General features: G+C 36.6%; 1 protein-coding gene across 7 annotated transcripts in view; it reads left to right on the top strand.

The window, feature by feature from the left end:
* ERC2 (ELKS/RAB6-interacting/CAST family member 2) overlaps positions 1-24,464 on the top strand; it is a 425,018-nt gene that overhangs the window by 37,043 nt on the left and 363,511 nt on the right. For all 7 annotated transcript variants that reach the window (XR_007908334.1, XR_007908335.1, XR_007908336.1 and 4 more), the window contains exon 3: positions 20,762-21,178. Coding sequence is in view for 1 of the 7 variants with exons in the window: in XM_051811544.1 (XP_051667504.1) it covers positions 20,762-21,178 (417 nt within the window). In the remaining 6 variants the exon portion in view is untranslated. The remainder of the gene's footprint in view (positions 1-20,761; positions 21,179-24,464) is intronic.

Below are 24,464 nucleotides of genomic sequence, written 5' to 3' on the forward strand. Positions count from 1 at the left end.
CTGGAGAGTTAAATGCTCCTTTAGCTTCTACTTAACAGATTATGACCTGATTCATCTTTCTCTGTGGCAAAATTGAAATGGAACATTTTCAACTTCTGGTGCCAATTTTCATTGTGCCAAATCAAACTACCTCCAGTCCTTTGCTTTCCAGCAAAACTACCATCTGCTGCACAAAGAAATGGGAAGGCTTGAAGTCCTGCAATTAAAATTGGCATTTGAACAACAGTACTCCATTATTTTTATTGAATGTTTATTTACTTAACAAAGTGGTGTTCAGATTTACCAATCAGTGCCCCATTGTGATATAAAGCCCAGGGGAAAAGACAGCTGCTAAGAAATATTTAGATTTTCTTGGGCAGATTGGGGACAAAATATTTTTGGCAAGTTTAAGATTTTTATTTTTTTTTGGTTACGTTTTTTGCTGCATTTTTGATGCAGTGACAGCACCATCAACCTCCAGTGTGTGATTCACAAAAGTTCGTTACTTTTTGGTTTCTCTGTGTATTTTCCCCGTATTTTCTCTTTTGAGAGTCATACAGGCTATTCTGGATGTATGCAGGTGTAAAAAATTGTGTCTCTCCATTTTGTTTGTGCTCAGACTTGTTATCTTGACTATTTGCATATTCACTGCTCTCTTCTCCCACCTTCCTTCCCCTGTTGTGTCTTTTTAATGCCTCTTTCTAGGTCCCTGTATTTCCCACTAGGCTTATTATTTCTCAGTGAGCTTCCACCTGTAAGTCCACCCTTTAGGTAATACCTCTTTTTATCATCTCTTTTTCCCACCTTATGTGCCTTTTTCCACCTAATGACATTTTTCTGGTTTCAGCTCCTTACCATTTTTTTATCTCAGTGCTTTCTCCCAGCTCTCATTGTCCTTTTTGCCTCACAGATGTTCCACGTGGGTTTTGTGCCTGAGGCTGCCTATTCAGTTGGAGAATATGCCTTTGTACAGATCTGAGCAAATATTAGGGCTTGCTTAAATGAGTTTTAACTATTGTTTCTGGTGGCATCATCTCCTTTCTGTTGCCATCACTTCCTCTGTGAATTACAGTGTAGGAGTGTTTGCAAAAACAAACTTCTGGAAGTGAAGGAATGTAAAGTGTTTGATAATATGACTCCTGGTTTCTCTTAATTTTGGTTTTGCTGCCTTAATATTTCACTATACATTTGTTTGAGGGAGGAAGAGGAGGAGTATCATGTCCTTGAAATGACAGTAGAGGTAGGCTGTGTTTCATATGCAGTTTAAAAATAATTATTATGAGCCAACAGAAGTGTGTTACTGAATGTTGAGAGAAATAGTAGGACAGCAGAAAGAGAAAATATGAAACAGATGCACCGTATGTTACTGTGTGCTTGTTTTCTATAATAAAACCATGAGGCGTGCAAGAATAAAAAGGTAAATTTTATTTCTTTTTGCAAGAGTTGGGGAAAGCCCCAAATTTATGTTTAAGAATCATTCAGAGGAACTGTCTTTAGGTTTGAGCATGAAGTTTACTGTATCATAATAACTGATCATTTTTTTCCACTTTTTGCTGTGTGCCTTCTGGCAGTTGGGAAGGGCCTAAAGGAAGTAATTAATATTAGTTTTTTTTAAAGGTTGTGGTGATGGTTGATCAACCTCCCCATCTCTTGACTTCATGGAAATCCTTTACATTTCCATGGATTTTTGGAAAAACACCCCCAAAACAAAAAAACAAAACCAACCCAAAATGCCGCAAAACCCCCTAGAATATCAGTAACAGGTTTTTTTCTATATATTCATAGCATTTTAATGCTCTAGTTTGAGACTAAACCTGTTCCCTGTTACCATCACTGCTTTATGAGATGCCTCTTGAAAAGAGTACTTGTGATAGCTCCTTTTTAGCCAGTTTTCTGGTTGCTAAAGAAAAGTTGATTAAAATGAAAGCACTATGGATTTCTATGGAAATTGCTAGGGTCTCTGAGAGTCTGAGTATGAAAATAGGAATCTTCTGTGAAGTCTTCAGGACACTTTCCCCTTGGGAAAGAAAGAAAAGGTCCACAGTTTTCTCTCTGTACAGCACTACAGCTCCTGGAAAGCTCCACAGAAGAGACTTTAGTCTTGAATTATTCAATAGGGTTTAGCCTTTTGCGTTTTAGCAATTGCAAATGTGTTGAAATAGCAGATTAGAAACATATTAAGTGATGTCACCATAATAATATAACTTTCTTGTTCTGTCTAAATTTTACGTTCTGTCACCTACAGTAATTTGTTAAACACCCACATTACCTTTATGTATAAAATAACTTGTTCAATATGTGCCTCTCGGTCTCATATGTGCAAGATACTACACTTCTATTTTTATTGAAATAATATTAGAAGAGCTTCACTTGATGCTTATGTTGTAACTGCATGTGAATATCCCAATGTGCAGAGTGATCTTGAAGTTCCCTCAAGCTTCCTTTAGCTTGATGAAGAGAAATTCACTTTGAAATGAAATAAAAATTATCTTTGCAATGTGCAAAGTTAATATGGGATAGTAGAATTGGTACCACTATAACTAAGAATTTCCTTTATAGCCAAGTAGATTCAGTGGAATCTTATGAGTGAATAAGAACGTAGAACCTTATTCAGACTGGCAAAACTTCATACCCATCAAAGACATACTCTTTGTGTTGTTTTCAGTACAATTTATTTCTGTATAATTTTTGACTTTCTGCTAAAAGTAATGAAATTAGAGTCAAATTCAACTTCAGATTTTGGAATATATGCAGTTTGAATGAAGTGTTACTGTAGGTGTTCTGTGGTACCTCCAGGTCAGAGAGAATTTTTATAGAAAGTGAGTAAAAGGGAGCCCATCTTTTCTGTTAAGAGCATTTACCAGAAAGTGGAGTTTTAGTCTATTGAGTAGACTAAAATGCCAGTCTTTGGTATGCATGTTTTAATGGGTAAAAATGAGGCCATTATAGTAACCACCTTAGGAGCTACAAGAGGTCCTACATTTGTATCTAAGGAGTTCTGAATTTTGATGAGCTTAAAAGATTTTCATTTTATGTGCTTTTTCTTTTTTTTATACATGCAGCCATTCCAGTGTCTTGCTGCTGTGCTGATTGGCACAATAAAATAAATAGAAAAGAAAAAAACCCAACCTAGTTTTATAATATTGATTTAATTTCTTTTATCTCTCCTGGACCAATTTATGAGCGCAGCTGAAATTTCTGCTCCGATCCTTGCTTTTCTTTGGATTCTTGTGCTTTTTGATCTTCACTGAGAGTATTTAATACTTTTGTAGCCAAGTATAAAACTTGTGATGGCTTCTCTTGTCTGCTAGTTCCTATTATTACCTAACAGTGAGCTGAGAGCCTGTGGTTTTCCTAGTTCATCAAGGGTTACTGATATTCCAGTTGTTCTACTTATTTAAACTGTTATTTGCTAGACAAGCAACTGAGAATCTCATCTAGGAAAGCAAGCAAGAAAAACCTGTATAGTGTTTTGTTTTGTTTTTGTTTTTCTCCTGAATAGAGTTTTTTTTGCTTGTTTTTGTTTTTCCTTCACAAAGCTGTTCAGTGACATTACTGTGGTGTAAATGTTTCAAGAAAGGATTGTTACACCATCTAGGAATCCAGCCTTTCCACTCAGTTGAGCAGAAGATCTTTATTTATAAAATATTTAAAAATACTTTGTTTTGAAGGATCCTGATTTGGGATTTGCTTTTTTGGGATTTACCTTTTTGGGGATTACCTTTGGGGACTTCACAGGCCTCCTGTCAATCTCACTGGCTCACTCCAGAGAAAGATAATGCACTCCATCTATAGAAAGGGAGGCTCCAGATATTTTTACTTGAAAACCATTTCTTCATACTTGTAATGCCAAGTTGAGATTCCCTTTTCTCTGATGATGAAGTGGTCAGGAGCAGCATAAAGGAAAAATACAGCCTGTGTGCAGAAAGTGTGCCTGAAAGACCTATGACAAATCCTTAGCTTTTCAATCAGGATTGTATTGTTGTTGTTGTTATTATGACAAAAGCAATGTTCCGTGGCAAAATTCCCATAAAATATGGAAAACCCTGATTAACTCCATACACCTACAGTTATTTTTCTATCAGATTGAATGTAGGAGTAACTATAATTCTCTCAGTCATTAGAGTCCAGATCTGATAAAACCAAATTTGTTCATGCTTATTTGTATGATATTATTCAATCCCCTTTGTGTGTGTTTGTGTATGCTAAGGAGTCCCTGATTCCTTGATACAGTCACAGGAATTTTGAAAAGCTTTTTTGGAGTCACCTGTCAAAGGTTCTTAAAAGACCTAACTTTATGGGAAATAAAAGTTCCTTCACGTGCATTAATCACTTGTAGAATATCTCTCATGGAATAATAACAGGTTGAAATGAATCAGGGAGATTAATTTCAATGAAAAGGGATCTCCTCGATTCAACATATTAATTAAATGAAAAAGGGGGCAAAAGGCATGAGGGCATCTGTTGTTAATGTTTTTAATCAGGATAACTGTGAACATTGACTAGAGAGAGTTACAATGTATATAAAAATTGTTAATGAAATTTAATTCTGATAAGTGAAAAGTGGTGCATCTATGGGAAAAATATCCTAAATTCACATAGACAATGATGCTTAGTGCACTACTAGCACACAGAAAAGAAGATTTGGGGTTATAACATATTTTCTACCAAAATGTCAGTTTGCATGCTCAGTACAGTCAAAAAAGCTGATTGAAAATCAGAAAAAAATGTGAAAAAGAAGGACATGCAAACCAGAGAACATTACATTGACAGTTTATCTTTTGTAGCTCATCTTTGTGCTGAATTTTCTGCAAGTCCAGATTCCCTTCATCTCAAAAAGGTTGTGGTAGAACTAAAGAAGGTACCATTGAGAAAGGAAGGAAGGAAGATAAAGAAAAATATGGAAGGTCTGCTAAGGTTGGAAAAGAGATGAAAAAATGGAATGTAACAGAAATCTGCGAGAATTGGAACAGCATGAAAAAAAAGTGAGCAATGACTGATATTTCTCATAAAATGAGAATTGGGAAATACCAGACGAAGGTGTCATGGTCAGAATTAGCATAAAGATATTTAAATAAAAAATATGCAGTTGAGCTGGTCATTGCTGCTGGACTTTTGTCTTCCACAAATTCAGAAAGTTATTAAGTAGATCGATACAAGTCTTTCAAGGACTGTTAAGCCCACGGATCCCAATCTGGACTTAGAACCTCCTGAATGGATTCTGCAAACTGCATCCCCCTCTGCTTATGCCTCTTTTACTCCTTCCTCAGCAAAACTTCCTGTTTTGGCTGGCTTAGGAGCTCCACTGTTTATTGCTCTTGTTCAAAAGATGTGTGTGTGTTTTTTTTTTTTTTTTTAATTTTTTTTAATTTTTTTTTTTAGCTGTGTAAGATATTCTCTCCCTCAATAAGTCAGTCATGCAATTGCAATATTTTCTATAAAAGTACAGGAAAAAAAAAGGCAATTCAGTTGTATTTCAACTACATTTAAACTCTAGTCCTCCCTGTCTGTAAGTTTAAAAGAAGAATTACCTGTGTGGACTGTATTCCAAACCCCTTGCTGGTCTCAATAAGAAAAGAGTCATCATACTAATAACACAGAGTCATCAATGAATGGTGACATCTTCTGGGCATGTACATCAGTTGGTGTTCCAGGCACTCTTTCATGCTGGTTCTCTCAACCATCTCCAAATCAAGGGGAAAAAGTGCCAGAAGGAGCCATGCTTACAGTGAAACTAAATTAATTGTTGGCAAACTTGGAGCAGATACTCTTGTTCACAGGCAGGTTGTGTTAATTCACTTCATAAAACTTGTTCAAACACTAAAAAATTTTGATGTCTAAACAAGACATCAATTATAGGCTTAATATCAAAACTGGCAAGGAGATTAGTTACGAGCTATTTTAAGAGACAATGCATTTGGGTTTAATAAAGATAATGTTTTATTAAGGAAAACAAAACTGTTGAGGTGTACCATCTGATCAGGACTATTCTGACTTTATAGACAAAGCTTCCTGTAAATGGCTACCAGTTATCTTGAAAAGCACTTAAAATCCAAGGCACCGGATATCAAGTACCAGAAACAGTTTGGTTTTACTGTATAAGTTTGAATTCAGAAAATAATATTCTGTTCAGAGGAATGAAGACTGTCAAAAAGGTTGTAAAGTTTAAAATCAGAAGTCTGAAAGTGCTTACTTTTCTGTAACTTTTAAGCAACATTGAATATGCTTATTTATGTCATGTAAGTTTTGATTTGGCTGTTTCCCAATGAGGAGTAAGAGCCAATAAAACCATCAATGTGCTGAAAAGTCTAATTAGTTGAAGCTATTTCAAATATTTGCGTTACTTCTGCTGAAATAAAATTTGAATAGTGGCTGGTGAAAGTGTGCTATATTTGGGTAATATTTATAACAGGCTACAGTGCATTGATTTATTTATTGAATGGTTTTATCAGATGTTTGCAGTGAATCAGGCTTCAGGACAGAAAAATGTATCTGTGCATCAGTAATAACATAGGTCTCATACAATTGAATTTTAATACAATAAAAGCTGTGAGCATACTTGTTTTTGTAGGTAGGTATGTAGTTATCAATTTTTTGTCATTGGGATAACTTTCAGCAGTTTCATTTTGAACAAACTTAGAAAAGAGGATTTAGTATAGAAGAATACACAAATGAAGTTGCACAAGTCTGAGTAGAGATGCCTGATTATTTGGCTTTATTCTAAAATTCTTGGTTAGACTTAGCAAATTTAGCTAGAGAGGTCTAACACCAGGTCCCTGGTGATGTGTCAGACTACCTAAGTAAGAAGGTAGTTGTTGCCCTGAACTCACAAAGACTGTAGCATTTTCATTCTAGAGATTATTAGGGGTAAAAAAAAGGTGATAAAAGATTCTACAGAACAAAATATTAATGTCAAGTCTATTTGATTACAAAAGCAATTAAATGTTTAATTTCCTTTGTTTTCTGAAGTGCCTGGAGCCATTTTCTCTTGATTCTGTTTAGTGGTATTTAAAAATAAATGATCCAGCTGGCCGAAGGCTTTTCACTTGGCAGGTAAATGGTATTACTCTCCAAGGAAGAGATATTTTGCATTTCATCATTCCTGGAATTTATTTTTTTATGGTCCAGCTTGATTAAACCTCTTGTGGCACTGGAAGAAACAGAAGAAAAGGTCTTAAAGCACGAAAACTGTTACTGACTAGTTGGAGTTTAGGACTATGCAAATTTAACTTCTCTTTCCCCCCCTTCTCAAATATTCCTTGTGCTAAACACAATACAGAGCAATCACAGGACAGTTGCTTAGAGATAGACGTTTATTATTTAATTATTTTCTTTGGCAGTTAACTTGCTTGTTGTGGTTTAAGCCCAGGTGGCAGCTGAGCACCTCACAGTCACTGTGTCTGTGCCACCCCTTCCCTCACAGTGACCACAGCATCTCCTGTTACCCTTTCCAAAGGATTTTTTGGACCACTGGATTATGTGGGTATCCTGCTCTGGGTTTGTCTCAGAAACAGCAATTTCCCCCTATGCAAGTATAAATAATCAAAATAGATTACACTGCAATATGTCAACAGCTTCTGTGATTTGAGGGAACTGAGAGATGGAAAGGAATAGGACTAAACCAAAGACATGGTTACATTTTTAGTGCTACTAAAAAGGTTTTGACATATGAATGTGCATACAAGGAAAATGTGTGTGTTTAGAAATGGACAGCCATTATCTTTTAAAGTAATCAATATTTAAAAAAGTGCTCTGGATACTTTCTGGATTTGCTTTGTCAATAAATATGCATTATGACGAACAGAGGAAAATGGAATGGTTATTCACAACATCATACCCAGATACTTGATTCTTATTGAATATGGATAACACTCAGGATTTCTACAAGCTCTGTTTATCAAAGGAAAAAAAAATCCTCTAATCCTCTCTAAAAAGTATATTATGTTTTACTAAGGTTTTTGGCAGTAGAAATGGCAGAGTGCTATTTTAAGGTACACTTTTCTATAAAGGGTTTTTTGCTCAAAGTTTGAGTACCAGTGGCCTAGACTTTTTTTCTCTTAATAGATAAAATTCAATATCTAGGACTGAACTTGTTTCCAATACAACTGGGAATGTAAAAGGGGGGGTCAGTGCAGCAGGTGAATCATGGAGCTGATCAAGGTTATTTCAGTAAGGAGAGAGTTTGGAGAGGTAAAAAACCCCCAGTGAGTACCTTTGACATGGCTTGAATAGATTCAGTGTGCTGGGTTTTTTGTTAGAAGTCATACTAAGTGGTTCATTATTCAACTGAATTTTGAATTATGGGTAAAGCTGTATTAAAAAAAGTGTGAAACAGGCCTTTGAGCTAAGGCTCTTTGGTTCACTGCTGCAGACATCAGTGAGGCCAGTATGTCAAGTCTGTGAGTACAATTGCTGTTTTAAAACTAGTCTTTCTTCTTGGGTTGTTTTTTTTTAATGGAATAAGGTAAATTAATGATAAAGCAGAGGAATTGAAGCAGGAAGAGAAGGGAAAAAGTTGTAGAATTTATATCCTGTTTTGTCTGAGATAATGGCTTAAGACTTGACAAAAGTAGAGTGTTCATTGACCACCTCTGTTCGCTTCTCTTGTTATTGAACATTTCTGTATCAGATACAGAATTGATCAGAGGAAAAAAATAAAGCCTGCCATGCACTTTTTACTGCCAGCCTTCTGGTGGATGTTCCTATTAGGGATAAAAGGTGGTGTAATGCCTTTGAAGCTCCATTTTATTCTCACTTCCAGGATTTCTAATCTTTTTCCTGAACTCCATGATCACACTTTTTGATGCCTAGTTCTCTTCTCCTCTGTGTCTTTGAACACACTGTCTGGCTATTATGTTTTTTGGACCTCTGCCTCATTGGCTGACAGTTCCATACCACTAATTGTGGCATCATTCCTTGAAGAAAAGACCTTAATTTTTTCTTGTGTAGAAATAACTTCTGATAAATGTGCATGGGATGGCTTCCTGTTGTTGGTATCAACTTCATTTTCTCCCTGTAGAGTAAATTGGAAATGAGTAAATTAGCCTGTGAAGATGTTAGACCATGCTTACAGAATTCAACCTGCTTGTTTTCCTGTTTTTCAGTTGAAGAAACCAATACCAGTCTTTTTCAGAAATATTAATTGTATTACATTAAATGGCTTAAGATGCAGACTGTTAAATTTATTTGTGGTAACCGATGTAAGTTCTTACTTATGGTAGACTGTGCCCTCTAGAACTTGATTTGGATGGGGCTTTCTGGTCTGCTGAGTAGCATAAAGGTTTAGTCCAGAGAGTTCTGGTGCAGATTTTACACCTCAAGGAGCATCTACATTACTGTACATATCCTCAAAGGTGATGTAAGTGCATTTGCTTCTTTATAGGTTGAGTGGGAAGGCTCACTGGAAATTGCAGGAGCTGTAGCATGTGAAACAGTGGAGAGCAATTCCCCTGTGATTAATCCTTTGCTGCTACAAGTGATCTCATCTGTACAACATCAGAATGTTTCAGGGCATGACCTCTTCCAATTCTTAGTGTATTTAGATGCCCTGAAATTAGGGAACAATAATTCAACATTTTGTTACTTCTGGCAGTAGTGCAGTTATTTGAAATATCATCAGCATTAATTTTTCTGTGCAATTAGAGTATTAATGAATTCTGTGCTTAAAAAACGGTTCCAGAATTGTGGAATATACTATTTCTGTTACTAGGAATGTGTTGTGAAAATATCACCTTACAGAGTGATTATTTTCTTGTTTATTAGAGAGAATTTCAAATGGAAGGCTTGGAATCAGCTCTTTTGGATTTGACGTGAGAATAGTAAGGACTACTGATAATAACAGCTGGGTTAAGAAAGGACATTATGAAGAGTAATTTGGAATTGAGAAAAAGACTGCTGCATCATATTGCTTGTGACACACTTCCTTCAGTGGTAGTGCCTGGTTTTATTGCCATACAGGGGCTGGGGTGGGGAGGGGAGCACTTATGATTTCAGCTGATTTCCATCTCCTTTTCACTTAAAGATCAACAAATAGTGATCAGAGCAGGAATGGAATGAAGCTTTATCTCCCTTAGCATTTATATATAATGGGATACAAATGTGTATCCCATTACCTTTGATTATTTATATCTTTAATATTGTCTTCAGTTTATCAGATTATATGTTTTTCCCTAGAATTCTCCTAAAATTCTACTATTGAGTCTGAATGATGTGTAACATTAGAATAATTTATCTTACAATAATTAGGTGATATGAGAACATGAAGTTCAGTACTGAACCCAGGTAGTCTGGCTTCTGAGGGATTAACTGCAGCAGTGTGTGAGTTATGAGCTTGCTAGTTAATTGTCAGTATTTTATGAAAGTCAGGGTAGAAGTTCTCATCAGTGTTGTGAAACAGAACTCCAAAAACACTGTAATCCTTCAGAAGAAGAAAAATATTTTTTTCCTTGAGAAACATCTTCTCTGGGAACGCCTGTCTCACTAAATAATGATTGCCAGTGCAGTTTTTGAACACATATATAGCAGAAACATCAAAACTGGTAAATCCTTGCAACACCACAAAGTAAGCATAATAAAGGATCAGGAAGGTTTCTGTTTAAATCAAGTGTTCTAAGGGAAATTGGTAATTAGATGCATTCAGTCATAAAGTTGAGTTCACTTTTATATAGGTATTTTTATGTTAAAACTGAGTAGCAGAGCAAAGGAGCCTGTGTTTCTCAGATGTTTATAATTGTTACCTGATGTTTTGCGTTCAGCTGCTGATCCCAGTGGAGCTCCTCTCTCTAAAGGTTATACTCTGAAACAGGCACGGTTTGAATTCCCCAAACAGGGATATTGTTGCATCTGCACAGTGGCTCCCTGCAAAGAAATGGCAATGCATCCCATCACTTTGGGCTTTTGTGACGTGAATTTAGTGACTTTTTTTAAGTACTGAATCCTAAGTTGCTTTGTCCATCAGACTGTGGAAGACCTTCCAGGCACACAAGTGCATTATGTGGTATGTTTTACCTATCATAGCTGACACTTTACATTTAAATAGTTTCTGATATGTCTATAAGGGGTTTGTAAATCATTCCATCATGTTGGAAAATAGTTTCTTTTGCTAATTTTTGTTTTATTTTCACTAGTCATCACGTCTGTGCACATGCTCAGGTTAGTGACAGCCCCCGACCCACAAAACACTGTTCTAGTTCAAGATTTTGCTGCTGTGTGAGTTCTACTGATACTACAGCATTATCTGAGAAACAGTAGGGTTAAAGGAAAGCTGCAATTAAAAAATATGTGTTAAGCAAAGCAAACAAGATATAAAAGTAAGAACTTGTTGCAAATGCAGAGGAAAATCTGGAGAAAATGGGAGTTATGGAAAAGAATAGAGGAATCAGAGGTAGATTAAAGAAAAACAATGTTTTAGAGTCAGTTCATATGGTTCATGTGCTCCATCTCTTGTGTGCTGTTCAAGAGTAAGGTAAAATCATCGTGTTTAAGATGCATCTGAGCACGAATTGGAAAGCAGAAGGATTCAAGATGATATAATTGCTTAAAAAGGTAAAAGAGCCCATATGTTTTATTAAATTACTGACAGAAGCTGACATTAGCTGAGCAGGATGCTTGGAGTGTTTTGGGTGACAACAGGAGTATTGATTCTGTACTTTCACTTTCTTTTTTACAGAATAGAACAAATCCTCTCTGGTCATACAGTGCAAAACCTGAGGATTAAGGGAGGATATGTTAAAGGGGATATTCATTCTGGTCACAAATCTGTACTTAAACTGCGATGAGTTTACATTGTATAGCCAACAGATGTGTAAGCATGTGATGTGGGGAAAAATAAACCCCAGCAGTTACAACTAAATAAGCATTTTGTACTTCAAGGTGGCTTTAAAATCCCTTCCCCACCCCTATATCTTGTGGTGTCTTATGCTCAGTGTGGGGTGATTGAAAGGAAATCAATAGCAGAGGTGTGCTTGTGGAGCTTTGCATTGCTTTTTTGTGAATATAAGGCTTGGAGTACAGAGCAGATCCTCAAATTGCTTTCCTTTTTCCTACCTTAATCATTGTTTGCTTTTGTGTCTGGTTGCAGAGCTTTAATAATTCCTTTTTTCCCCAATATCTGTATATATGAAATATTCTTACAGCATGCTTACTTAAAGCAGTGTGAAAAATAAGGAAGAAAACCAGTAAACTGTTGGAGGAGAAGTAGATAGTGCTAACAGTTTCAGATTCAGCACTGTGGAATGCATTTGGCCTGAAATGACCCTAGTACCTGTTTATTTAATTGGAGTTGGCAACAACGGGCTCCTTGGGGGCTTCTGGGCACTTCTTGAGTTTGAACACCACTAAATAGCAGACCAGCATATGGGTACACTACTATTTCAGTAATTAAGATTATGCAATGTACTTGGGGGAAAAAGAATCCACCAGCATGCAAGGAAAGAAAAGGGCGGGGTATAAAAAAAATCAAGTAGTTTAAAAAGGAAAAAGGAGTTTACTGCATATGGTTGCTCCCTGTAGTGGCTTAACAGTGGATCTGTAGTCTTAGCTAAGAAATTTCTTTCCACTTTTGGATTAGTACCAAAATTATACTATTCATTTCTTATATGTTTTTCTGTAGAAAAACTGGTTTTATAATTGTGGTTAATGAATGTAAGTTAGTAGCTCTTAAGACTTGAAATCTAAAATACTTAACTGCTTATTAAAAGTTAAGTATTTTGTACAGTATGGAGTGTTGAATGGTGATGAGGAAGACATAAAGACTTAACTCTACTTTGATGTTTGTAGCTGCACTATAATTGTAATTGCTCCTTAGGAATGCAGGCTGGCCCATATTTAAACAGGCAAGTGGCAAAGGTTGTATCTGACTGTTGGTGTTTGCAGTGGGATTGGATTCAGCACCGACTGAGCAGTGGTGGTGTAACCAGGGCAATGAAAAAATTTCTCACTTAGAAATACTGTGGTTCTGTGTCAGAACTTGGAACAGAGAGCCAAGGTCAACTTGATGTGTTGGTAAGTGCTAACTGTAAGTCAGGGATTGGAAAGTTTTTGGAAAAACTTCCGTGGGGATCAAAAAACCCCAACACACTTCCTTCCTCCCCCACACCAAACAATATATGTAGGCTTGGAAACAACAGCAACTGGTTTTGTTTAGTGAGGATAATTCAACCTGTAAGTTAAGCTTTTAAACCTAAGAATTAAACAGAGTTCCAGGCTAGTAATGCTTTGATTTAAATTTGAACAGTACTGTAGTTTAGGGATCCCCTGGCCTTCATTTAAGTGATTCTGGAGAGGATACTGGAGTTTGCACTTGGGGTGCTCCAAATTAGAGGGATTTTAGATTCAGTTGTGTCTTGTGTTTGCTTTTTAATGATTATCGTTTGGAAGACAATCCAGTTTCAGACTTAGGGTTGGATTTTTCAGTTTGTACAGATACTATTTTGTATTAAATATTGAGGAACAAATGTTTAGATTTTTATTTACCTTTATATATATATATATATATATATACAGAAACATCTTTAAGTATGTATAAGTATAAATTGAATGTATATATGTGTGGTGTTGTCTGTGTGTCCTCCCACTGCAGTTTAATTATGAGGGGGAAATTGTGATCTCTTGTAAGAAAATATCTGATTTAGGCCGTTAATTTTATTTTTCCTGACTTACAACTTCTAAGTCTTAGATAGTCTATTTATTTTATGTATGTGGCTATAGTTTTTCCTTTGCATTTTTGTGCTTTTTAGTATTTTTTGCAGGATGAGGGTTTAGTGCCATCTTGTGGGAAAACGTAATAGCTGCAGATTTTTTGTGTCCTGGGTTCATTTAGGCTATGAATGAGAAGATACTCCTATGAAATCTAAGTATAAATCTAGTTTTAACAAAGTTCATTGTGAAACCAAAGTCTTCCAACTTGTGTAAGCGTATATTTCTAGACCTTCCTGAACCCTTAATGATTTCTCTTTCCTTCATATTTGCATTTCTTCAGTAACTCAGGAAGAAATGTCTTTCCAGATGGTCATCTTGCTTTGTGATGCATCATTTTATTCTGTTGGATCTAACTGAACATTATTTTGATTGGAGCCACTGAAATCTCTGTATTGATTTTTTCTCTTCCCCTTAGCTGTAGCAGAACACTTAGTTGTGAAGCTCCTTTTCAAATTGTTTCAATGGGAAATGATTATGTATTATGGTTAATCAACTCACAGTACAGTAGTGAAAAAGAATTGGAAGCTGAAGAGTGCTCTTTTATGTATTTTGCTGATTAAAATAGAGCAGGGAGAGGTTGAAATTGGAACTTGATTTATCACTGTATTTCTGGCTTACTAAAAGCTGTGCTTGAGATTGTCCCGTGAATAACTTCTATTGGTATCCTTTGTCTAGTGGCTGCATTAAAAAAAATATAGTTAGAAAATTACAAAATGAAAAGGTGGCAAGGATAAGAAGGTCATATCAGATGTTAAGATGTCCCACTCCCACAGCTTTCAGTGATGCTCTGCATTTGTCTCTTACATCACTGAAGATTTCCTGCGTAGAAACTTCAAGCACCTGGTTCACACATGAATTAAATAGGAGTATTTGCAATACAGTGCTGAGGTTTTGACTGGTCTTCGAACTTGCCTGTTCTTTGTCTTTCAGTGTAGTGTAAAATAATCACTGGAATCTCTTGTGGAGAAGCTGATGAGCTCTATGAAGCTGTGAGACTTCCCTGTATTACTTCTTAGATAGAATATGCAAAATGTTAACTTTTAGACTATGTGTATGAAGGTCCTCTGAAAAACACATACTGTATACTATGGGAATAATTGTGTTCGTATTTCTAATGTAGTTGACATCATTCTGTGTTTTGTGTGTTGCTGCTTTCTGACACCATCTCTGTTCTAGTCTGTTATACCATTAATATTGGAAACACTATAGCCCAGTTCGCACTTTTTTTTTTTTTTAATCTAGGAAAAGTATTCTTTCTATTTTCATTTGTGTTCAAGGTAATAGAGGGCTCTCTGCCAGAAGCAGAAACTCTGTAGCAAAAGTGTCAAGCACATAAAGGGAGGGTCTGAAGATCAAATACCACAAGTTTTTCAGTGCTTGAAGTGTGACTTTGTTTACTCTTAGTGCTCTCCTTTTGTAAGTAATTTCTTGACTCAGTGCCTGAAAAAGAATTCCTTTAATGTAGCTAGACCTCAGTTTCTGAGAAATAAGAAAGTAATAGGCCTGTTTAGCATCCAAGATTTTTTCTGTGCTATTACTTTGACTGAATCAGCAAGCTGGACAATTAAGTTCTACTGTACAAAAAGAGAGAGGAAGGTTCTTGCTTATATGGAGATGCATTTTTGTTCAATGACCTCAAGTGTTTAGGCAGTACTTGATTTTTCGCCAAAACATTTGTGCAAGGTGACCCAGAGAAGCTGACTGAATAGTAGTGAAGTCTGATCGTTCAGATTAGATGTGATGTCTGTAAGAAATGGAGATTTAGATGTATATGACAAGATTTCTTGTTTAACTTGCAAAGCATGGTGTGAGGGGCAAGCTTAGGGGAGTGACAGAGCGGCTTGGTGGGCACTTGATTAATAAGAAAGGAGGAAGAAGTAAGAAAGGATCAAGAAACTGAAGAAGGGGCATCACTTATTACGATGCTTGTTTTCTGGAGCAACTGTACTGAGGCCCTGCTTCCCAGGAAGTGGCTGGGGATGACCTGCTCATGGGACAGAGAGAGTAAATCCTCTGTTTTACTTTGCTTCTGTTCATGGCCTTTGCTTTTGTTTTATTAAACTGCCTTTACGTTGACCCATGAGGTTTATTTCATTCTATTCCCTGGTCCTGCTGAGGAGGGGAGTGATAGAGCAGCTTGGTGGGCTCCTGGCTGCCAGCCCACCACGTGTCTGTACTGAGAAATGCAGATTTAAGTGTACGTGACAGGATTCCTTCTTTAACTTGCAAAGCACGGTAGTAAAGCCAAGCTTTATAGAGTTTGACAAGGCACCAAATTTAAAAGCATAAAAAAAAAGAAAGTAAGGCAAGTCAGTAGACAAGAATTCTCCCTTTTCAAATACAGGGTTGTATCAGCACATGATGCTGTGCAGTTCTCTCACATCTGTTCCACACTCAGAATTTTTAATGCTGAAAATGCATCGTGTGGTCAGAATCTCTTGTGATTCCTCACAAATTACATCTGTCTTCTCCTTTCACCTTTTCCTATCATTCCTGTCTTATTCAAGCAAAATCCTTGTCCAGTGATCCTCAGTGGTGTAGTTTGGATGCCAGAATTTCAAATTACATTAGACAGATGAGAAAATGCATAAGAGAATCCATTTCTTAATTTAAGTTGATGAAGAAAATACCTCCAACCCCCTTTTTGGCTTCCCCCCCCCCCGTACAGAAGAAAATAAAGATTTGCATGTTTTTTAGTTATAAGTCTAATACTTGTTGCAGTAGCACAACTGAAGTTAATGTACAAATTGACTTAGATGCAACTCATAAGAAAGCTTTAAGTGGTCTGTTTCCTTTCAGTGATAGAACTTCAGATGGTGAAGAATTAAAATGGAACAGTGACAGATTACAGAAAAAATAATGAAGCTTGATTTTTGAAAATGTATGGTCCATAGTATAATTTACTGTGATACTTCTCCAGATGTATTATTCAGTTATAGTTGTAGCTTTCTACAATATACCCAGTAGAATTTTTTTTCTACAGTCTTCTGAATTGTATATTTGCCACTGTCAAGAGACTAGTAGGCTGTATCAGCTGATTCAGCCCTGTAAATTCTGTATTTTTTGGAGTGGGAATTCTGTATTTTTTGGAGTGGAGGAGAATCGGGAGCTAAACTCCAGTAGACTGGATTCTTCAAAATGTTCATTGCTTTTGGTGGCGGTGTGATGGTGGGAAGTATGAGAAGCTGTGCACTTCTGTAGGTGGAGTAACAGTTTTAAATCTGTGAGTCTCTTTGGGATTTCGTTTTCCTCCACTGTTCATCGTATCTAAGGCTTTAGGATGCTCTGAAAGTGCTTATGTGCTCTGGCCGAAAGCACGCTGTGACAGGATGGTTCTCAGCAGGCAATTCTTTTGGGACCAGTTAGTTGGCATAGATTAGAGGAAATTCCTCATGTAGAACATGAGTCAAAATCCGGGAAGGGCCATTAATTATCTTCTTCTCCTGGTTTTGTTTCAGTTTACGGGGCAATCCACAGTTCCATGGATTACATGGACTTGGACTATAGAGAAGGACTGAAAAAGTTCTGAGAGAACTATTTATATATTGCCAAGAAATTGGCATGGAAATATTTGTGGTCAACTGGTCTGTTTTTAATAGAAATTATAAAAAATATGAGAGATCTTTCATGTTTTTTTTTTCTTTTAAGTCGTGTAAAGTTTTATGTCTGCGTAGTGACAGCAGCGACAGATATTCACAGCACTCCTACATTCCTCCCCCTTGCAGTTCATTATACAGTTTCTCTCCACCCTCACAACATTTGTTCTTTGCTTTACTTAGCTAGCTGCAGATACAAAAGTCTATGCCAGCACGAGTCTAAATCTGGTCTACCATGTTCTAGCTCTTGAAGGTGTGCAAAACCAGACTCTTTTATATCACAGTAGCAGTAGTCTGCCACAGTTGAGGCTGTTAGTTTTACATCATGACTGAGAAGCAGCCACAACTATTGTTGTGCTTAGTGGTTCTGGGGAGAGCCCAAGAACACCCTGCGTAGGCTGCTGGGGGGCAGAAGAGGAAGTTGTCTCACTTATCTTAACCAGAATTGCTGTTTGAGTTCTGATTTCCAATTATTTTTATGTTGATCCAGCAGTTTTGATTTTTACAGCTTGCATTTAGGATTGTGTGTTAGCAATGTCTATATCAAGTTTACTTTTATTTGTGTGTTACAACATTGTAAATATTTTAGAATTAGTTTCCCTTTGCTTAGCTGGATTTTTATAGACATTTGATGTACAGAGACCAAGTGACTTTGGGAAAACATTTACTTGTAAATAGTTTTTAGCATCAAGTAATAAGTACTGTCTAATTTAGCATTAGAAGGATGTATCTCAAATAATTGTTCAGATCAGAGAAAACAATTCTTTTGACTATTTCTAGGCTACTTGATGAATGTTGCTGTTGCTTAGCAGTTGTAGCATAATAGTAGAGAGAAGGTTCTTGGCCAGGTGAAAGAACAGTGATTTTTGGGGATGATTATGATTAGATTTATGTTACCTAAATATTACCAATGCAGCATCTAAGTTACAACTCTATTATAATGGATTACAGTGTAATCTGAACATGGTCCCTCCTGTTTAATCACAAGCTTCATTGAGACCTGCTTGCTTTCTGAATTTCTCAGAAAAGTCTTGGTGCATCTCAGTCCACATAACCTTGGTTTTGGTCAGTAGTCTGTGTCCAAAGAGTGTATCAAATAAGCAGGTTCAACCAGAAAAATTCAGGTTTACAGACTTTGGACTTGAAGAATTCACAACTAAAAATCAGCAAAGCACCTGGGTAGCTACTTTAGGATTTTACCTCTGTTTTGGTCTGGATCTTAGTGCTGTTACCCATTCCTTTGGGCTACTCTGCAGGCATCCTTGCCAGGGAGGGGATCCACCTGGAAGCTGCCTGTGACCTCGGGACACAGTTTGCCCAGTTGGCCCAGTCTTCAGCAGCATTTTACACTGTTTTGCAGGCTGATGTGCACCAAAGTCAGCTGCAAACATCTCAGCTCCTCTGTCTTTGGAATGTATTAACAATGTGAGCATCCAGACAGTTCCTCCTGCAATATTCACCTGCTTTTTCTCTCAGGACAAACCACATTGCACGAGAGATGGCAGAAAGGGAGAGGACCTGTGTGTATGTGTGTGGGTGCAGGATACAAGCCAAGACCCGTCTATCTTTTGTCACTGTCGCGGTAGTGAAATAATTTTGGAATGCAGAAGATGTCAGCCAGTCTTGGGGTCATAAACACTTGGTATATTAGTAGATTCCAAGTGGGAAAGCTGCTACATCTAGAGGAGTTGTAAATTTATTGGCAGCTTTTAAGTTTATATGGATAATAAAAAAGATGATGAGGTTAAGAAAAGGTAAGAATTGCCATTAAATAAAAACAGGGTCATAAATGAGTGGCCTACATTTGTATGCTCTTAACTGAGAGCACCTAATAAGATGCAAATACTAAGAATTAAGATCTGGACATTTATTAAAACAGTGCTTATTTAATGACAGAATTGATTCAGAGTGTCTGACTGTATGGAATTCTAGCAGTTGGCAATGCTTTTTTCCATTTGAAATAACTGACAAACATGATTTCAAAAGGTTGTTTTCTTAAGGTTTTGCATTTTTTGTTTAGTTTAAATGGTTGTTACAAACTGACGAATTTACCTGCAATTGTGTAAAACATGACGGTAATATCAAATGAAATGTTTTGTTGTTTGTTTGTCTGTTTTTTTGTTGTTGTTTTTGTTGTCTTTGTTTTTCGAATGTGGAGTTGCAGAATATTGATTAAAGCAAATATGTCTCGTGACATACATTTATGTCCCCTAATTCCTGCAATTAAATGTTTTCTGGTACAGACTGTGTGATTTTTCAGGAATTCATATTTCTAAAAACTCAGTGTGCTGTGTAGGCAGTGAATAGAGGGGAAAAAATGAGAAAGAAAACAAATTGTCACATAAAGATATAATCTGAAATGAACATCATAAACCATAGTAATTGAGGATAATTATCGATGTTCCAACCTTAACGTGAGCAAAATCAATTTTTATTTTGATCCGTGTTGAATAGGGAATGCAAGACTTACCTCCTGTACAGAGAAAGACCCCTGTGCTCAGATGTAGAACAGACATTTTAGGACAAGTTACTGTGTTTTGAAAAAACCTAGAGGTGAAAAAGAACAGTAATGTCAAATAGGAATGTTACTATCCACCGTGGGGCAAATTATTTTTAATGTATTTTTCTTTGTCACATCTGTTGAGTAAAGTCTGTCTATAGGTTTATATATTTGAGTACTGTGAAGTTGCTGTTGCCTTTCTGTATAACTCAATAAAAGTCTTTTTTTTTCTGTTGAAGATACTTTTTGTTGAATTCAGTTCTTTCTGTTGAATCTCCTTTGCTTGCATCTGACCTTTATTTATGTTGATTTTGCTTCATTTTTTCGTTTACCATGCTGTTCAGTTTTTGGATGCCAGAAGAACCAAGGTTTGTCCACTCTTTGCAGTCAATTTGTTTTTCAAAATTCAGTATTGTTTAGTGTGGGGGTTTTTTTGTTTGCTTGTTGAGATACAGTAATCCTGTTTACTAAACATGTTCATAGCTTAAGCTGCCAAAAAGAACAAAAATGAAACCAATCAGCCCCTTCCTAAAGCCCCTTTAATTATAGTGAGTGCTTTGATTGACTTCCTAAACAGCAGTACTGTTGAGTACCATGAAGAACAGAATTATCTTTAGTCTATGAAGTAATTTAGAAAACATGGAATACTGAGTCTTTCAGCTTTGTAGGTACATATTGACTGTACTAATGGATATGTCACTGCCTAGTGTTTGGGTTTGTTGGTTTGCCTTTCATTGCTATTATTTTTCTCTGTAGCTGACATTATTTTGTGTCTGTGTTATGTTGTCTTCTTTTTTTCCTAGAAGCACTTGAAAGATATCATTATGGATATTGTCACCTGCATCTGATATTTTATGAGGTCATTTGATATACTTTCATCACTAATTCTAATGACTTTTTGTAAGAGCGTGCAACAAAAGTTCAATCCAAGACTAATTCTACCTTCAGATCCTATGTTGATTCTTTTTCTTTGTTTTCTTTATTGCAGCATCTGCAGTTGACAATCCAGGCACTTCAAGATGAGCTTAGAACCCAGAGAGACCTTAACCATCTTCTGCAGCAAGAAAGTGGAAACAGAGGGGCTGAGCATTTTACCATTGAGCTCACAGAGGAGAATTTTCGAAGGCTTCAAGCAGAACATGATAGACAAGCTAAAGAGCTCTTCCTGTTGAGGAAAACTCTAGAAGAAATGGAGCTTAGGATTGAAACACAAAAGCAAACGCTAAATGCCAGAGATGAATCAATAAAAAAGCTTCTGGAAATGTTGCAAAGTAAAGGTTTGCCGTCTAAAGGAATGGAAGAAGACAATGAGAGAACTCGAAGGATGGCAGAGGCTGAATCTCAGGTTAATCATTTAGAAGTGATTTTAGATCAGAAGGAGAAGGAAAACATGCATCTTAGAGAGGTAATGAAAAACTTTTTGTTTAAAGTATTTATTTGTTAAAAATAGTTGAAGTACTTGTTGCAGTTTTAGATATATAGAGTATTGAAGTGTTTTCTTTTTGTGCTCTGATTTTCTTGTGAAAAAGATAGTATGCATTTCTTTTACATCTCTAATAAATACACAGCAGGACTGTATGACATTTGAAAGCAAGTATAGGAAATTATGGAAGAGAAGTAAGTGTATTTGGGGTTTATTGTCTCTGTTGCTGTGCAAAGTTTTTGTATCCTTTTATTTTCACAAACTGGTGTTTAGCCAATGAAGACTAGACCTGCTGAAGAGGGAAGTGACACTTGCTGCTGCTGTAAACTGAAGAGTCATGAGTGCACACCCATTTTTGTATCTCTGTTGTTTGAAATGAGTGTTTTAAATGATTTGCCTTCCATATAAACAAAGGCTTCTGCCTATGTTTGTTTCTAAAGTATTTTTGTGTGGTGATACTCAAACTTTTTAAGTAAATATATGGTAATGTTGCCACATTAAAACTATGGGCTGATGGCTGTGCTTTGAGAGAACCTACCTGCACCAGCTGCCCACATCACTTGTAGATGCATTTTTGGGACTGGATTTGGGATGATTGGATTAGTACAACTGAAAGAAAATCTGGCTTGGTGTCAAGCCCATCTGCCCCTTGGCATCCCAGCAGCGTTACCATGTGAGCAGTGTCAGGCAAACCAGACAGGGTGAGTCTCCCTCATAAACACCCTGTTGTTTTCTGCTAAGAAGGATGAAAATTACAGGGAGGTGGCGTACAAGCTGCCCACAACAGGGGAAATCAGGATAAACAGGTGTGTTTCCTTAGAAACTCAGCAACAGTGTAGTCCCATTGAGCTTCCAGTCTAGTAAAAACACCAATTTGCCCGACAGATCAAAGTGTGAATGAAATTAGTGCAAAAGCAGAGAAAACTATTGTTGGCCCTTGTGTATGACTAAACCTATAAATGTTAGAGATTAGGAACAGCTATTTACATCTACAGAATGTTGTCAAAATACTTTCTTTGCTGTGGGCAAATTCTTTTATATTTAGCTTATGGTCTTCCCCAACCTAGAATATGTGATGAGGACTCAGTAGTATCTGCTGCACATCTCAAGATGAAAAATTAGAAAATTTTGCAAGGCACAATGATGCATTTCAGTCAAGTTTTCTCGTGAAGAAAGAAATCCTTGGATCCTGAATCTTTTCACAGGCAAAATTTTAATGAAAAACTGATGCTACCCATTCATGGATTCTGAAAGGAGTTGCATGAGGAGTTAATGTTGCTGAGTTGGTGATGAGAGAGAATTGTTGAACAAGTTCTATAAACTAGCAGACAAGTTTCTGGATTTAGATCTGCTATTCTCAGAGTATTACATACAGTCTGTTTCAAAGGTGGATGATTGTGATTGTATTTCATCTGTTGCAGCAGTATCACTGAAGTTTGTGAATCCTTGGCTAGTCCAAGGAATGCTGAAGGGAGATCTTATTGCTTCTTGTAGACTGTGCATGTTTCTCCTGTATTTATACTGAATTAACTTGATGTTTCACAGTTCCCCCTGGGTTGTCCTCATGGGCTGAGGAAAAAGTTGTGTCTCCCTCAGTTTTCATGAGGATATAGAGGTTGTCTTTTGTCTGGAGTACTGGATGGGGTTTACTGGAGTTTCTGCTGGTGACATGCTGATATGCCTTAGTAACTGGTCAAGGCTTAAAAATTTACTAGATCAGTTGTCTGGAATGTGTCCCAGCCAATTTGGCAGGAACTATCTAGTGTTTTGGAGCTTTTGGCTCACAATTTCCTTGTTATTCTAAGGATTCAAGGCTTTGGGTGAAGTCTGGCTCTCCAGCTCTCTTCCTGTTGTGCATGGCATTTATAGGGTTTTATTTTTATATTTTTTTAAATTTCAGCATATTTGAAGTTTGTTGTAGGGAGCTTGGATGTATGATGTTTGGTAGGTGCCTATTTGTTTATCTGGGACTCTGGATCTGATTGATCAAGTGGGCTCTTGGAAAATGTTCTGAGGTTCAAATTTTGTCTTTTGCTTCCTTGTTATGGAAAATTGTCTGCATGCTTTGAAGCAATATCAGACATTATGTATTGTTAAAAATATTACATATTTGTTAAAGGTCCAAGTAGATCAACTTTTGATCTTTATGTGTAGCTTGGCAAGTCTTTGTTGTTCTGCAGTGCTCATTTGAATTGCTGTCACTGCTTGTAGTCTTCATCCTGCACAATACAGTTGTTCAGCATGAGAAACCAGGAGTTATTGTGTTGAATCTTCTGCAGTAGTCTCCCCAGTGGACTGATATTTTTATTTTCTTAACTGGTGTTTGTAAGTTTTCACCCTAACTGTGTAAATGACTCTGCAGAGTTAATGGATTTCTTTTTTTTTGTTCTCCTAAGAATGCTTTAAAAGTAAATCTGAACTTAGATACATTTTTACTGAAATTAATTCATCAGTTGTTTAGTGGTCACTCAAATTGTGGTAATCTTTCTATATCTCTAACAAAATATTTGTCATTTTAGAACGTCATCTAAAATATTCTGCTTTTCTTATTTTTACAGGTTGGAGTATAGAGCTCAAGTGTTGATTATATTTCTGAAAAACTAGTATACTGTCACATGTTTAATTCAAAACCAGAAACAAGTATTCAGGATTTGATCTGTTCTGCTATTTTGTTTTCTGACACTGCACTTGAAACTGTCTGCACCAGAGGAGGTTCAGGCTGGGCATAGGGAGTAATGGAAGGGGTGGTTAAATATGACCTTTCTTCTTATCCTTAAGTCTCTATCACTTTGTCAGTCATGAAACATTTCTCATATTAGTTTTCTGCCCATTTCACACAAGCATGCATGTTACCAGAAAGCAACATCTTACTGTTCTGGTTCAAAATGATTGGCTGAATATCCAAGAATCATCCAGAAATTTCTCTTTTTTAAGGCACCGATTGTGTTTCTTTTTTCCCCCTGTTTCTGACCATAGCAGAATTTCATAATATAGCTGCCTTCAAAGATCTGGAGTTTCTCCAGGCCTTAGATTATATTTCTTAGAGAAAGTACAGGCAAGAGTCATGGAATTGGCTAGTGTACCAGAGGCAGAGAAATAACTCCAGAAAATAAAACAACCCATTTTTTTAAGTTTTGTTTTTATATTTTTAGCAGATACGTACTGACTTTGGTGTGTTAACTTCCTGGCCTTCAAAGATTGTACCTGTCTGCATTTGTAAACTCTGTTTCACAGAGGCAGACTTTTGGTGACAGGTTTACTCAAGTTG

The sequence above is a fragment of the Manacus candei genome, unplaced genomic scaffold, assembly GCF_025592945.1.
Source record: "Manacus candei isolate 608988 ecotype Guabito, Panama unplaced genomic scaffold, ASM2559294v1 h1tg000082l, whole genome shotgun sequence".
Classification (NCBI taxonomy): domain Eukaryota; kingdom Metazoa; phylum Chordata; class Aves; order Passeriformes; family Pipridae; genus Manacus; species Manacus candei.